Here is a 14,051-nt window from a genome sequence, read left to right as displayed (position 1 = left end):
CCTAAAGAACTATAAAAACTTTTTTATGCTCAGCTTTCTAATTCCTAAAATATAGTTAAGCTTTTATAGAAAATCCTGTAGCCACATGGTTTTCTATTAATTACAAGATTAAAGTAGCTTCTTTTTTTTTTTTTTTTTTTTTTTTTTTTTTTTTTTTTTTTTTAAAGTAGCTTCTTATGACTATGAAAGTGCCAAATCCAAGATCTCAGCTAAGAAGAAAAACTTCTAATAATAAAAGCAAGATTCTTGGAGAAAGCAAGCAAGACTCTTCTTTAATTCCAAATTTGAATAGATGCATCAAAAATAATCCAAAAATAGCAAAATATCACAGTAAAATTTATTTCACTTACCTGTTTCCTCGGAAACATTTATCATTTCCTTTGAGCACACCTGTTTTAAGTAAATTTACAAAAAAATAATTTAAAAATCCATTTATCATGTAAATCGTTCTTGCCTTTTTTTTTTTTTTTTTTTTTAAATAAAGAAAGCATGTGAGATACAGAAAGCTATAGGGTAAAAGATATCTCCTGGAAATTCTACCAAACATATACGAAGAATACATTGCTACTGTTACTGAAACTGTTCCAGAGCACAGTGAAGGAGGGGTGAATTTCCAAATGCTTTTTATAAACCAAGATTAATATTAATTCCAATTCCAATTAATATTAATTCCAATTATAACCAGTACAAAAATATAATGAATTAGTACAAGCATAATTCAGCAACACATCGAAACACTAACACATGATAATCAAGCAGAGTTTTTTCAGGAATGCAAAGATGATTCAATATGAGAAATCTAATATAATTCAAAAGAAGTGAGGAGAAAATAGTGTCTTAATGTAGGGAAAGTGTCCAAAAATGTTCATGCTTGAAAAAAAGGCATTTTCTTAACACCATAAACTATAATTACTACAATTCAAAAACCAGAATCCCACATCATAAACACTGGAAATATTCCCTTTTAAATTAGGAATAAGAAAAAGATGTCTACTATCAGGACTATTTTCTGACATTTTTTTTAGTTTATTAGGCAATATATAAAAAAGAAAGAAATTAATGATATATAAAGTACACAAGACAAATTAAAACTGTATTTGCAGATGATATATGACTATTTACTTAGAAAGCCCAGCAGAATCAAGTGAAAATGTACTGTATATAAGGGGAATTCAGTAAGCTCTCTACATAGAAAAGAATTCAATGATAATGGCAACAAAAAAGATAAAATTCTCCTTAGGAGATAACCTAATAAGAAATGAACCAGAATTTTATTTTATTTATTTATTTAAGATTTATTTATGAGAGAGAGACAGAGAGAGAGAGAGAGAGAGAGGGGCAGACACAGGCAGAGGGAGAAGTAGGCTCCTCGCAGGGAGCCCAATGCAGGACTTGATCCTGGATCCTGGGATCAGGCCCTGAGCCAAAGGCAGATGCCCAACTGCTGAGCCACCCACGCACCCCTGGACCAGAATTTTAAAGAAGAGCTGAAAATACCATTGAGACATAAAAGAATAATTACACAAATGGAAAGTCATACTATGTTTTTGGATTAAAAAAATCCAACATCACAAATCTGACACCAATTTTCTCTATGTTAATTGGTCAAGTTAATATGATCCTAATATAAGTAACAAAACGGTTTTTTATTTTCAAGCTCAGAACAATTGAATTCTAAAATTAATATAAATTTAGAAATATATACCCAACTAGGAAAAACATGAAAAAAAAAAAGTCATGTGGAGGGGACAGAGAAACTTTCCATTTAAAATAGCAAAGCAGGGAATCCCTGGTGGCTCAGGGATTTAGTGCCTGCCTTTGGCCCAGGGCATGATCCTGGAGTCCCGGGATCAAGTCCCACATCAGGCTCCCTGCATGGAGCCTGTTTCTCCCTCTGCCTGTGTCTCTGCCTCTCTCTGTGTGTGTCTTTCATGAATAAATAAATAAATAAAATCTTAAAAAAAAAAAGAAAGAGAAAGAAAGAAAGAAGAAAGAAGAAAGAAAGAAAGAAAGAAAGAAAGAAAGAAAGAAAGAAAGAAAGAAAGAGAAACAAACAAACAAACTGAATAAAATAGCAAAGCATTTAAAAACTGTAACTTAAAACAGTGAGATACTGGCCCCAGAACAAATAGGTGAATCTCAAAGTAGAAGAAAATTCAGGAATATACCCAAATATGGGATTTAATATCCAGTAAGTATAATTTTAAATCAGTGGAGAAAAAGATGAATTTTTCAACAAAGAGTGCTGGGACAATTCGGTAGGCACCTGGAGAACATGAAGTTGGTTCCACTCTTCCTAACACCAAAATAAATTCTAACCAAATCATTAATGTTAACTCTAAGAATTTATACTTATCTTGAGGCAGACTTTGAATGTATAACAAAAAGTCCCCTAAAGCCATAAAGACTGAAAAATGGGATTACATAAAAATAAAAAAAGTTTGGATGTGTATGTGAATGCAGTATGTGTGCATTCTAGAATTTACAATTGTAACTTCAACCTTTTATAAGCATCCTTTTATTGTTAGAATGCTGAAAACAAAGTTTAAAAAATAAAAATCACAAGATCAAAAGACATTATACTGTTCTTACATAGTCACATCAACGTATATCTATCATTTTTAAAGGTATATTATAAACTGGGGGCCTAGTTTTGCATATAGTAATGTACTGTGATCCTTTTCTCATGTCATTAAATATACTTTTAAAACAAAAGAGAATAATAATAATGTTTGTAAGGAATGCTGATAAACTGATCAAACTGGGTTAACTGATACACAGGGATACATTATACTTCTCTATCTTTTAAATGCTTGAAATTTTTCAGATTAAAAAATCAGGGCATCTGGCTGGCTCAGTGGGTAGCTCATGAGACTCTTATCTCGGGGTTGTAAATTCAAGCCCCACATGCGTAGAGATTACTTGAAAATAAAATCTTATGCCCCCCCCCCCAACCAAAATCAACCAAAAAAAGTATGCAAGAAGAAAAATTCACAAAAAGTAGTTAAAAGACAAACCGAGAAAAAATATATGCAACTCGTTCATGGACATACGATACACAGAGTTCCTCTAAACCTCTAGGAAAAAGATTAACAACACAAATGAAAAGTGGGTAAAGAATATAGAGTCATTTCACTGAGAAAGGAATACAAATGGCTCCTAAGCATATGAAAGACATTCAACCTTACTCATAGTAAGAGAAATTAAAAGCATTCTGGGATACCATCTTCCACCTATCAGATATACAAGGATACACTGCCTCTGTTGTCTGGTCTTCAACTGTCCCTGAGAATATAGATTCTAAATCAACTTTTCCGAAAATAAGTTAATTAACTTTTCCACAGTGTAGCTACATAGTGAGATAAATTATTATGCATACTGGAAACAAAAACAAGTAGGTGCTAAGAAACCGTTAACATAGTGGCTGGTGATCAAATCTACATAGTATCTTCAGGTATCTCTGAGGTAGTGATGACTAGCTAGTCAAACACAAAGAAGTTTGTGTTTGGCAAAGAGATGTCTCAGAAAGAGACCAAAAAAATAATGCTGGGGCATGAAGAAGTATGGTGCATTCAAGAAACTGAAAGATGGGGGCACCTGGGTGGCTCAATGGTTGAACTTCTGCCTTCGGCTCAGGTCATGATCCCGGGGTCCTGGAATTGAGTCCTACATCAGGCTCCCTGTAGGGAGCCTCCCCCCTTCTCCCTCTGCTATGTCTTTGCCCCTCTCTTTGTCTCATGAATAAATAAAATCTTAAAAAAAAAAAAATGGAAAGATTATCAATTCAATATGGTTAGAGAGTGAGGGACAAAGTAAGATCAGAGACAGAAACAGGTTCTGGTTTTCTTCCTAAGAGCAAGGGATAGCTTTAAGCATTGTGGTAACAGTGGTGGTGATACTACTATTACTATTTTACACAATAGGAAACTCATTCACGGAGAGAACATATCTTTACTCAGGTCCCACAGCTGTTCAAGGGTATAGCCAAGATCCAATTCTACAGGATACTTTTTTTTTTTTTTTTAAGATTTTATTTATTTATTTATTCACAAGAGACACAGATTGAGAGAGGCAGAGACATAGGCAGAGACACAGGCAGAGGGAGAAGCAGGCTCCATGTAGGGAGCCCGACGTGGGACTTGATCCCAGGACTCCAGGATCACACCCTGGGCCAAAGGCAGGCTCTAAACCGCTGAGCCACACAGGGACCCCCTATAGGACACTTCTGGCCTTGTTCTCAGCTAATAACAGAACTGGGGATGGATTTTCCGATTAATGTCCATCAATTTTCATTTAGAACTGGTTGAAAGTGATAATCCAAAACTGGTTTTAGATGGATTATTTATGGTTAAAAGTATTGGAACTATCTTTATATAAAGAGTCTTAAGCAAGAAACAAAAACGGACCTCTTATAATATAGCCATCTTATTTGCTTGATGATTCTCTCTTACCTCAGAGGTGTAATTTTGACAATCATCTCCTGAAGTGAGTGAAGTTTTCTTGGCAGGAGGAACATGGTCACTTTCATCGAGTGTACAGTGAAATCTCTTCCTAGATGTAAGATCCAAATTAGCAGGAGGAGGCTTTTCAGAACCATCTTTTCCAGAATCAGACAAACACATGGCATCTTGACCAAATGAAGTTACTGGAAAATTCATACTGCATAGAAAATGCATACATATGAAATCAGCAAATTAGAATCTACTTAATGAGGTTAAAGGCTGAGCTATTCGAAAGAAAACTGCCAAAAAACTTCCAAGTAATTAATATATATGTGGCCAAGGTCACAAAAATGTTAGTTTTCCAATCAATTCATACTTGAAAACTCACAACCTGAATTCCATTAATACTGAATTAAATCCAAGGTATAGAAATAGCATTTTCTTTGTCAAGTTAAACTTTTAATCTAAAATGTCTTATAAAAAAAAAAACACACTTCAACATCTAATGCTACTTGACAATTAAGTGTCCTAAACCAGTGACTGTCTTAATACATCAATTCTATAGTAAAGAATTTATTTTTTTATATGCAGTATATGTTTTTTTTTTTTTAAGATTTTATTTATTTATTCATGATAGTCACACAGAGAGAGACAGAGAGGCAGAGACACAGGCAGAGGGAGAAGCAGGCTCCATGCTGGGAGCCCGATGTGGGATTCGATCCCGGGTCTCCAGGATCGCGGCCCGGGCCAAAGGCAGGCGCCAAACCGCTGCGCCACCCAGGGATCCCAGTATATGTTTTTTTAAAACACATTTTATTTATTTATTCATGAGAGACAGAAAGAGAAAGAGAGAGAGAGAGAGAGAGAGAGGCAGAGGGAGAAGCAGGCTCCATGCAGAGAGCCCGACATGGGACCCAATCCCAGGTCTCCAGGATCATGCCCTGGGCCAAAGGCAGGTGCTAAACCGCTGAGCCACCCAGGGTGCCCTATAGTAAAGAATTTAAAAAGCCCAGGATCCCTGGGTGGCTCTGGTTTAGCGCCGCCTTCAGCTCAACTGCTAATTTTTTTTTAGCTTTCAAAATATTTAAGATACCAAACAAGTTTCATACAAAACTATTATACGTTTAAATGGCAGCTTTATCAGGTACAAAATCAACAACTTCTTCTCTAACTTATCACATAACTATTAAATAAGATCTTCAGGACAATTACAATAATGCTTGTGAATGGCTTATTCAGTCAATACTATTCAATTCATAAAGTAATGAATTCTTTCCTCCTAGTAAAAACAGTTTAACTCCCAGGTAATATCTGGAAGTGTACATCACTATATTGTACACTGGGAATTAATACTGCACTGTATGTTAAATGGAATTTAAATAAAAAATAAAATAGTTAAAAAAATAAAAAATAAAAAAAAAAATAAAATAGTTTAGCTCAATCATTACCTCAAGTCACTCCTTCCTTCTGTATTCACGGATTTGATCAATATAGGTGCTGGCAGTAAAGGGTTTGGCATTAACTGTGCAGTGGTATCATTAAAGTCTTCTACAGCATTGGTTGGAATTTCCACCAGAGTTAAAATGAACGCTTGTTCATCCTCACCATCTTGATGTACGTTAGCAACTAGATTCACTATCAAAGTTTAATAGTAATGAAAAGATGAACTATAAAAATCATTAATTTGTTAATTTATTACATTTCTAAAAAGTCTCACTATAACTTACCCCCACAAATAAAAAACAAATTACACCCACAAAAATAAAAAGTAATTTAATAAAGGATAAGATGGTTAACCATAGAGAGGATGTGCAATTCTGAATAACAATTTTTTTTTTGTTTTTAAGACTGTCATAGACTAAAAAATTATGTTGTTTTTCATAGTCAAATGGGGTATGGGAGTAAAAGCCAAACTATTCGCTTCTGTGATCTTTATCAAAGCAAATTATCATACCTGTTAAGTCTTGAGAACTGATTACATTCTCTTGTTGTATTTCTGGCATAGTTGGTGTACCCTAAAAAAATTAAAATGCAGGAATGAGGCAGACCAAATTCTAGTTGTTTTTTTTGTTTTTGTTTTTCCAAATTCTAGTTTTAAAAAGTCTTCCAGACAACTGGATATAGTAAGAATTGTTTCAAAACTCAGCAACTCTTTAACCATATACAATTTTCCAAGTGTTTTGAAACTTTTTAATTGTACCAGTAACTTCTGATTCATTTAAAGGTTTTTTAAAATTTATCTCTTTGAGAGCAAGAGAGAGAGAGGGAGGGAAGAGAGAGAAAGAGAGAGAGAGAACATGCACAAAGCAGGGGGGAGAGGCAGAGAGAAATGGAGAAGCTGGCTCTCCTTTGAGCAGGGAGCCTGATGCAGGGCTTGATCCCAGGACCCTGAAATCATGACCCAAGCAGAAGGCAGACACTTAACCAAATAAGCCACCCAGGCACCTCACTTTTGATTCATTTAAATAAACATATATATGCATAAAGGGATTACAACTAAATTGTTGAATATGTGAATTTTATGAAATTTTTTCAAAGTAACAAGAAAGGGAGATTCAAACCCCTCAACCTTCCCTCTATCCCCAGCACAGCAGCTCTTGTACTATCAGTAGGTGACACCAGAATGGAAGCGAACTGTCTCTCCTTGCCTCCAGCATTGCTCCTTCCGATCTGTTATCCACAAAATTGCAAACACTGTATTCTCTAAAATGCAATTCTTTTTTTTTTTTTTAAAGATTTTATTTATTTATTCATGAGAGACACAGGGAGAGAGAGAGGCAGAGACACAGGCAGAGGGAGAAGCAGGCTCCATGCAGGGAGCCTGATGTGGGACTTGAGGGGTCTCCAGGATCATGCCCTGGGCTGAAGGCAGTACTAAACCGCTGAGCCACCAGAGCTGCCCTAAAATGCAATTCTTTTTTTTTTTTTTTTGCAATTCTTATTATAATTTTCCACTGCTTAAATCTGAAAACTTTCATTTTGTAACCAACAAAGTCAGTAACTGATTCCGGCAAGCATCATCAATGGATACTAGAAGTACTAGGTGTAAGATTGTCGAGTCTCAAATTACTTACTAACACAGTGCATAAAACATGCTGTTATTGGAAGAAATCTGGCAGGCCCAGGCTTGCCAGTCAACATCACCAAAAATGGGACAAACTGACATTTACATGCCTATTGAGGTAATACAAAAGGAAGAACACATCAACTAAATAGTAATTGTGCCAAAATGTTCAATCTGAATCTAATACTGAGGAACAACCACAAAAATCCAGATTGTGAATTACCCTGGAATGTCAAGTTCACAAAAGAAGGTAAAGGTCAGGAAGAACTACTCTAGATGAAAAGAGAATAAGGAGGACTACTAAGTACAATGTGAGAGCCTTGACTGAAACTATGTTATTACATATTATTTTTAAATCCTTGTTAGATAGTATGGTAATACTGAGTGTGACAACAGTACTATCATTTCTCTGTAAGAAACATCCTTGTTGATATTAGATATAAGCTGGAGTATGTATAGGTAAAGGCTCATGTCTGCAACTTCCAAATGGTTCAGTTTCTTACAAGTATGTATCTATATAAATGGAGAGCAAGACAGAGTAAGCAAATGAAGTAAAATGTTAATAATTAACAAACCTAAGTAAAGGGCATATGAGAATTCTCTTTTATTTTTAAAAGATTTTTATTTATTTATTCATGAGAGACACACAGAGAGGCAGAGACACGGGCAGAGGGAGAAGCAGGCTCCCTGCAGGGAGCCCAATGCTCTGGGATCACGCCCCGAGCCACCCAGGATTCCCATATATGGGAATTCTATATAAGATCTCTGCAACTTTTCTATGAGTTTGAAATTATTTCAAAATAAAAAAGTTAAAATAAACAACTTGCGGGTCAGGGAAAATCCCTTAACTCTGGATATAGCCCAAACTCTTGTAACAAGTCCTAAACATTCCGTTTATGGTCTGCTCCCAGGCTACCCAGCTCATTCACCTCGAACTACTTCATTTATATCCTACTCATAACTATTTATAGTCCCTGATATGAAATGATGTTTCTTACATATTTTTTACATATGTTCCTCTCCTTTTTCCTGGCTAATTCATACCTGTTCTTCTAGATCAAGGATTCTTTCAGTCCTGGCTGCACATCAGAATAACCTGAGTAACTTTAACAGCAACAAAAAGCAAATGCCTACACCCTACTTCCAGAGACTGATTTTACTGGATTGGGTTGAGGACCACTCCTTTACAGTCTTATGCAACTTGCCTTCATAGCACCTATTCATTTAGCAACCATTCATTTACTAATCTGTTTTCCCACAACTCTGCCTCCCCACTACCTTACACAGTATCGAACATGTAGTAGTAACATCTCAAAATAATACCTGCAACATGACTGTATTTCTCAGATTCAGTGGCCAGCAAGCAGGAGGTAAATACTCTGTACAAACACTTCCTTTTTCATAACTTTCACTGGCTATTTTATCTAGGTTCCAAAGACTAAAGACACACTCAATAAAAGTTCAGTCACAATACATTCTTGCAAGGCAAAACTATAGGAAAAGAAAACAGATCCATGATTGCCAAGCAGTGGGGGTGGCAAGGGAGTGTGTGACTTAAAAAGGGCCCTGGGGCATTTGAGGGATGATGGAACTGTTAATGTGTTGCTTACATGACTATATATGTTTGTCACAACTTGTAGAAGTACACACTAAAAAGGGTGAAGTTTACTGTGTGTAAGTTATACCTTAATATTTTTTTAAATGGAGAATAAACACCCAGCCACCCCATGTTATATTGGTATTCTTTTACCTCTGACACATGAAATGTAAGCATACTGTCTCCATCAGAGTCCTCTCTCTGGGGCTCTTTGATAGAACTCTCAGTGAGACCCATATCTGAACCAAGAGTATGGGGCCTTGTCTCAGGGGAAACAACTGGAGCAACTGACAATATCTGAACCTTTTGAGATTCCTCTTCTTGATCATCATTTCTGAAAAAGAAATTAATATATATTCGACTTTCAGAGTATGTATTCCAGTTCTGTATTGAAATCAAGTGGACAACTACAGCATAATGTTTAGAGCTAAGTGAGTCAAAGATTTAATGTTCAAATTTCTAAAATATTTTTAATGCAACAGAACCCCCTTTTTCCAATCAAATTCTTACAGCTGTAGCTAATGACTATAGTTGAAACAAAATCCCAGAACCTCTTTTACCTTTCAGTTAGATTTGCTTCCTGAGAAACAGTAGTCTCTTCAATACCATGTTCACATGCCAATTTATTCTGCTCCTTATTTTCCGCTGCTGTAAGTGATCCAAGGCTTTTATCTTGTAATTCCGTTGCTTCAGAAACATTTTTCTCAGGTTCTTAAACAAAAAACACACTTAAGATGTAGTCTAAAGTAATACAGCTAAAACCTCAATATAAGAAATAAGTTCTCTATTCAAAGACAGATCACTATACAGTGGCTCTTCCAAATTTCTCTTAATCCAAAAATCAAGCTTATCCACATGGAAGAAGAGTGGTACTGGCCAATGAGATTGTTAAAGCAGATGATTAATGAATCCTACACTGCACGTTTCACTGGTGGCTGCCACAACAATTTTATGTCCACTCTATGGTGATAGTAATGTAATTACAAATCCACCTACAAAACAAGTTTAGAGGAGGGTACACATGAGGTCTGGCTAGTTCTACCTTGGGCAAAGTGTTGGGGAGGGAGTTATTTTGCAAAGAATGCCCCAAAAAGAAGAAAAAAGATTTCTACATAAAAGAGTTACTTTCAACTTGCTATTAAAATATCAACAGCAATTATCACAATACTGTATCAAATAACACTAAAATTTGTATGAAACCACAAAAGACTCTAAAGACTCAAAGTAATCTTGAAAAAGAAAAACAAACTTAAGAAGTATGACAATCACAGATTTCAAGATATCCTACAAAGCTATAGTAATTAAAATAGTATTATAAAGACACAAAAGTAGATCAATGGAAGAAAAAAAGAGTCCAGAAGTAAACCCACAGCTATATGGCCAATTAATCTAGGACAAAGGAAGCAAGAATATACAATGGGGAAAAGACAGTCTCTTCAGTAAATGGAAATGGAAACTGGAAAGCTACATGCCAAAGAATGAAACTGGACCACCTTCTAACTCTGCACACAAAAAGTAAACTCAAATGGACTAGAGATCTAAATGTGAGATGAAACCATAAAAATCTTAGGAAAAAACCACAGGCAATAATTTCTCTTACATCAGCTATAGCAACATTTATCTAGATATGTCTCCAGAAGCAAGGGAAACAAAAGCAAAAATAAACTATTGGGACTACATCAAAATAAAAAGCTTTACAGAAAAGGAAATCATTCACAAAATGAAAAGTCAACTACTGAATAGAAATGTGCAAATGGCATATCTGATAAGGGGTTCATATACAACATATATAAAGAACTTACACAACTTAACAGCAAAAAACAAAACATTTTGATTAAAAAATGGGCACAGATGCGGCACCTGGGTGGCTCAGTTGGTTAAATGTCTGACTATCTCAGCTCAGGTCTTGATCTCAGGGTCATGAGTTCAAGCCCTGCACTGGGCTCCATTCTAGGAGTGGAGCCTAGTTAAAAAAAAAAAAGGGGGGGGGGGGCATAGGATCTGCATAGACATTCTTCCAAAGAAGACATACAGATGGACAGCAAATGAAAAGATGCTCAACATCACTAATCATCAAGGAAACGCAAATCAAAACCACAAGATATCACAACAAGAATGGCTAAATACAAACACACACACATACACACAAGAAATAACAAGTGTGGATAGGGATGTAGAAAAAAAGACATCTTGTGTACTATTAGTGAGAATGTAAATTGGTGCAGCTGCTGTGGAAAACTGTAAGGCTGTTTCTCTAAAACTTAAAAATACAAATACCATATCATTCAATAAATTCCACTAGTAGGTATTTACACAAAGAAACCAAAAACACTAATTCAAAAGATATATGTACCACCCCGACATTTACTGTAGCATTACTTACAATAGCCAAAATACGGAAGCAACCCAAGTGTCCATTAGCACATGAATGGATAAGGAAGATGGGATATCTACACAAAATGGGAAACAACAGGAATACTACAAAGCCATTAAAAGGATGAGATTGGGCCATTTGTGACAACAGCTATAGATGGATGGACCTAGAAGGTATTATGTTAAGTGAAGTAAGTCAGAGAAATAAATACGGTATAATTTCACTCATATATGGAATCTTTAAAAAAGCAAGTGAGGAAACAAATGAAGACCATAATCATATCTACAAATAGAGAACAAACTGGTGGCTTCCAGAGGGGAAGAAGTAGGAGAATAGATAAAGTGGGTGAAAGAGTGGAAGATACAGGCTTCCAGTTATAAAATGAATAAGTCATGAGAATAAAAGGCATAGCATAGGGAATACAGTCAATGTTATTGTAATAGCATCATATAGTGAGAAATGATAGCTCTACTTGTGTAAGCATAGCATAACATACAAACTTATTGAATCACCACATTGTACACCTGAAACTAATGTAACCCTGTGTATCGACCACACTCAAATTTTTAAAAAACTGAATAAAAATATAAAAGGTAACTTCAGCCTGCACATTGAAATAGCTTCTGGGTATTTCTGAACTAAGAGTAAGTAATGAATTAACTAACTGAATCATCAGAGTTCCTGGTTGAAAGGAAATTCCAGACATCAGGAACCACAAAGTAGGGAAAAGATGATGCTAACTATCCAGATCTTCTACCTACAGGGCTTAAGACAATCTAGATAACTTATTAAGTGCACTGTTTGTCCTGCTCTTACTAGCACATAAAAGAGTTGGGCTCTTGGCAGATGGTGGGGGTTGGTATAGGAGTAGGATTCCACACGTACATCACAAGACAGTGAGGCTATTAAAAAAAATGAAAGCACTAGGTGATCACACAGAAAGATTTTTAAAATATACTAATCTTTAAATACAGAGTGCTACTATATAAAGAACTCAATTTAAAAAAAACACAAAAGGCAGCCTGGGTGGCTCAGTGGTTTAGAGCCGCCTTCAGCCCGGGGTGTGATCCTAGAGACCCAGGATAGGGATCGAATCCCACCATCAGGCTCCCTGCATAGAGCCTGCTTCTCCTTCTGCCTGTGTCTCTGCCTCTCTCTCTGTCTCTCATGAATAAATAAAATCTTAAAAAAAAAAGAAAGAAAATAAATAAGCACATGAAAAGATATTCAATATCATTGGCCATGAGGGAAATAGAAATCAAAACCACAATGAGATACTAGTTTAAGTCCCCTGGCATATCTCATAACAAGTGTCTAGGAGGATATAGAAACTGAAACCGTCACAGAATGTTGGTGAAAACAGACAATGGTGGGGTACCTGGCTGGCTCTGTTGGTAGACCATGTGATTCTTGATGTGAGTTACAAGTTCAAGCCCCACACTGGGTATAGATTACTTAAAAATAAAACAAAAAAATATTTTTAAAAAGAAAACCAAAGGAAATACAGAATGTTGCTACTTTCGGGGTTTTTTTTGGTGTGTTTTGTGTTTTAAAACAGTTTATTTGTTCATGAAAACACAGAGAGAGAGGCAGAGACACAGGCAGAGGGAGAAGCAGGCTCCATGCAGGGAGCCCAATGCAGAACTTGATCCCAGGACCCTGGGATCACCACCTAAGCCAAAGGCAGGTGGTCAACCACTGAGCCACCCAAGCTTCTTGATTGCTACCTCTTTTGAAACAGTATGGCAGTTCCTCAAAAAGTGAAATACAGAATTACCATATGATCCAGCAATTCCACTTGTAGGTATAAATCCAAGACAAATGAAATCTTATGTCCACACAAAAACTTACACGAGTGTCCTTAGCAGCATTACTTCTAATAGCCATAAGATAAAAAACAACCTAAATGCCCATCAACAGATGAATGAGTAAACAAAAAGTAGTATATTTATATAATGGAATATTTGGCAAGAAAAAGAAATGGACTATTTGACACATGCTACAACATAGATGAGCCTTGAAAATATGCTAAGTAAAAGAAACCAGACACAAAAGGCCACATATTATATGATTTCATCTAAACGAAATGTCCCAAATAGGCAAAGCTACAGAAGGTAGATTATTGGTTGCCTAGGGTTGAAAAGGGTTGAAGAAAAAAAAAAAAAAGAAAAGGGTTGAAGGATATGGGGAGTGCATGCTCCAACTGTTAATGGTGAAGGTTACATAACTTTTAAACACCATAAGTATACGCTTCAAATGGGTTAACTATATAGAATTATCTCAGTAAAACGGTTATTTTTACGAGCTGAACAAGGGGTGCCTGGCTAACACAGTTGCATAAGTGTTTGACTCTTAGTTTTGGCTCAAGTCATTCTCCTGAAATTATGGGATCGAGTCCTGTGTAGGGCTCCATGCTCAGCCCAGAGATTGCATGGGACTCTCTTTCCCTCTCCCTCTGCCTCTTGATCCCATGCTTGCTCTCTCTAATAATCTTTTAAAAATTAGCTAATTAATTAAAATAAAACAGAAGTGCTGAACATATAATGTATGATATAGTATGCTTATATTTTTGTT

The 14,051-nt window shown here is 35.9% G+C and overlaps 1 protein-coding gene across 4 annotated transcripts in view; it reads right to left on the bottom strand.

Moving 5' to 3' along the window:
* BDP1 (BDP1 general transcription factor IIIB subunit) overlaps positions 1–14,051 on the bottom strand; it is an 89,353-nt gene that overhangs the window by 7,944 nt on the left and 67,358 nt on the right. For 3 of the 4 annotated variants that reach the window (XM_072826745.1, XM_072826743.1, XM_072826744.1), the window contains exons 31-36: positions 9,664–9,814; positions 9,257–9,437; positions 6,397–6,457; positions 5,891–6,077; positions 4,452–4,659; positions 351–390 (exon numbers count right to left, since the gene is read on the bottom strand). In XM_072826745.1, coding sequence (XP_072682846.1) covers positions 351–390; positions 4,452–4,659; positions 5,891–6,077; positions 6,397–6,457; positions 9,257–9,437; positions 9,664–9,814 — 828 coding nt within the window. Of the gene's footprint in view, positions 1–350; positions 391–4,451; positions 4,660–5,890; positions 6,078–6,396; positions 6,458–8,829; positions 8,998–9,256; positions 9,438–9,663; positions 9,815–14,051 lie in introns of those variants that run through there. The other variant, XM_072826746.1, reaches the window with a different exon arrangement.

The sequence above is a fragment of the Canis lupus genome, chromosome 5 (genome assembly GCF_048164855.1).
Source record: "Canis lupus baileyi chromosome 5, mCanLup2.hap1, whole genome shotgun sequence".
In the NCBI taxonomy this organism is placed as follows: domain Eukaryota; kingdom Metazoa; phylum Chordata; class Mammalia; order Carnivora; family Canidae; genus Canis; species Canis lupus.
The sequence above is the reverse complement of the archived record's forward strand: the minus strand, read 5'-3'. Positions and strand labels throughout refer to the sequence as shown.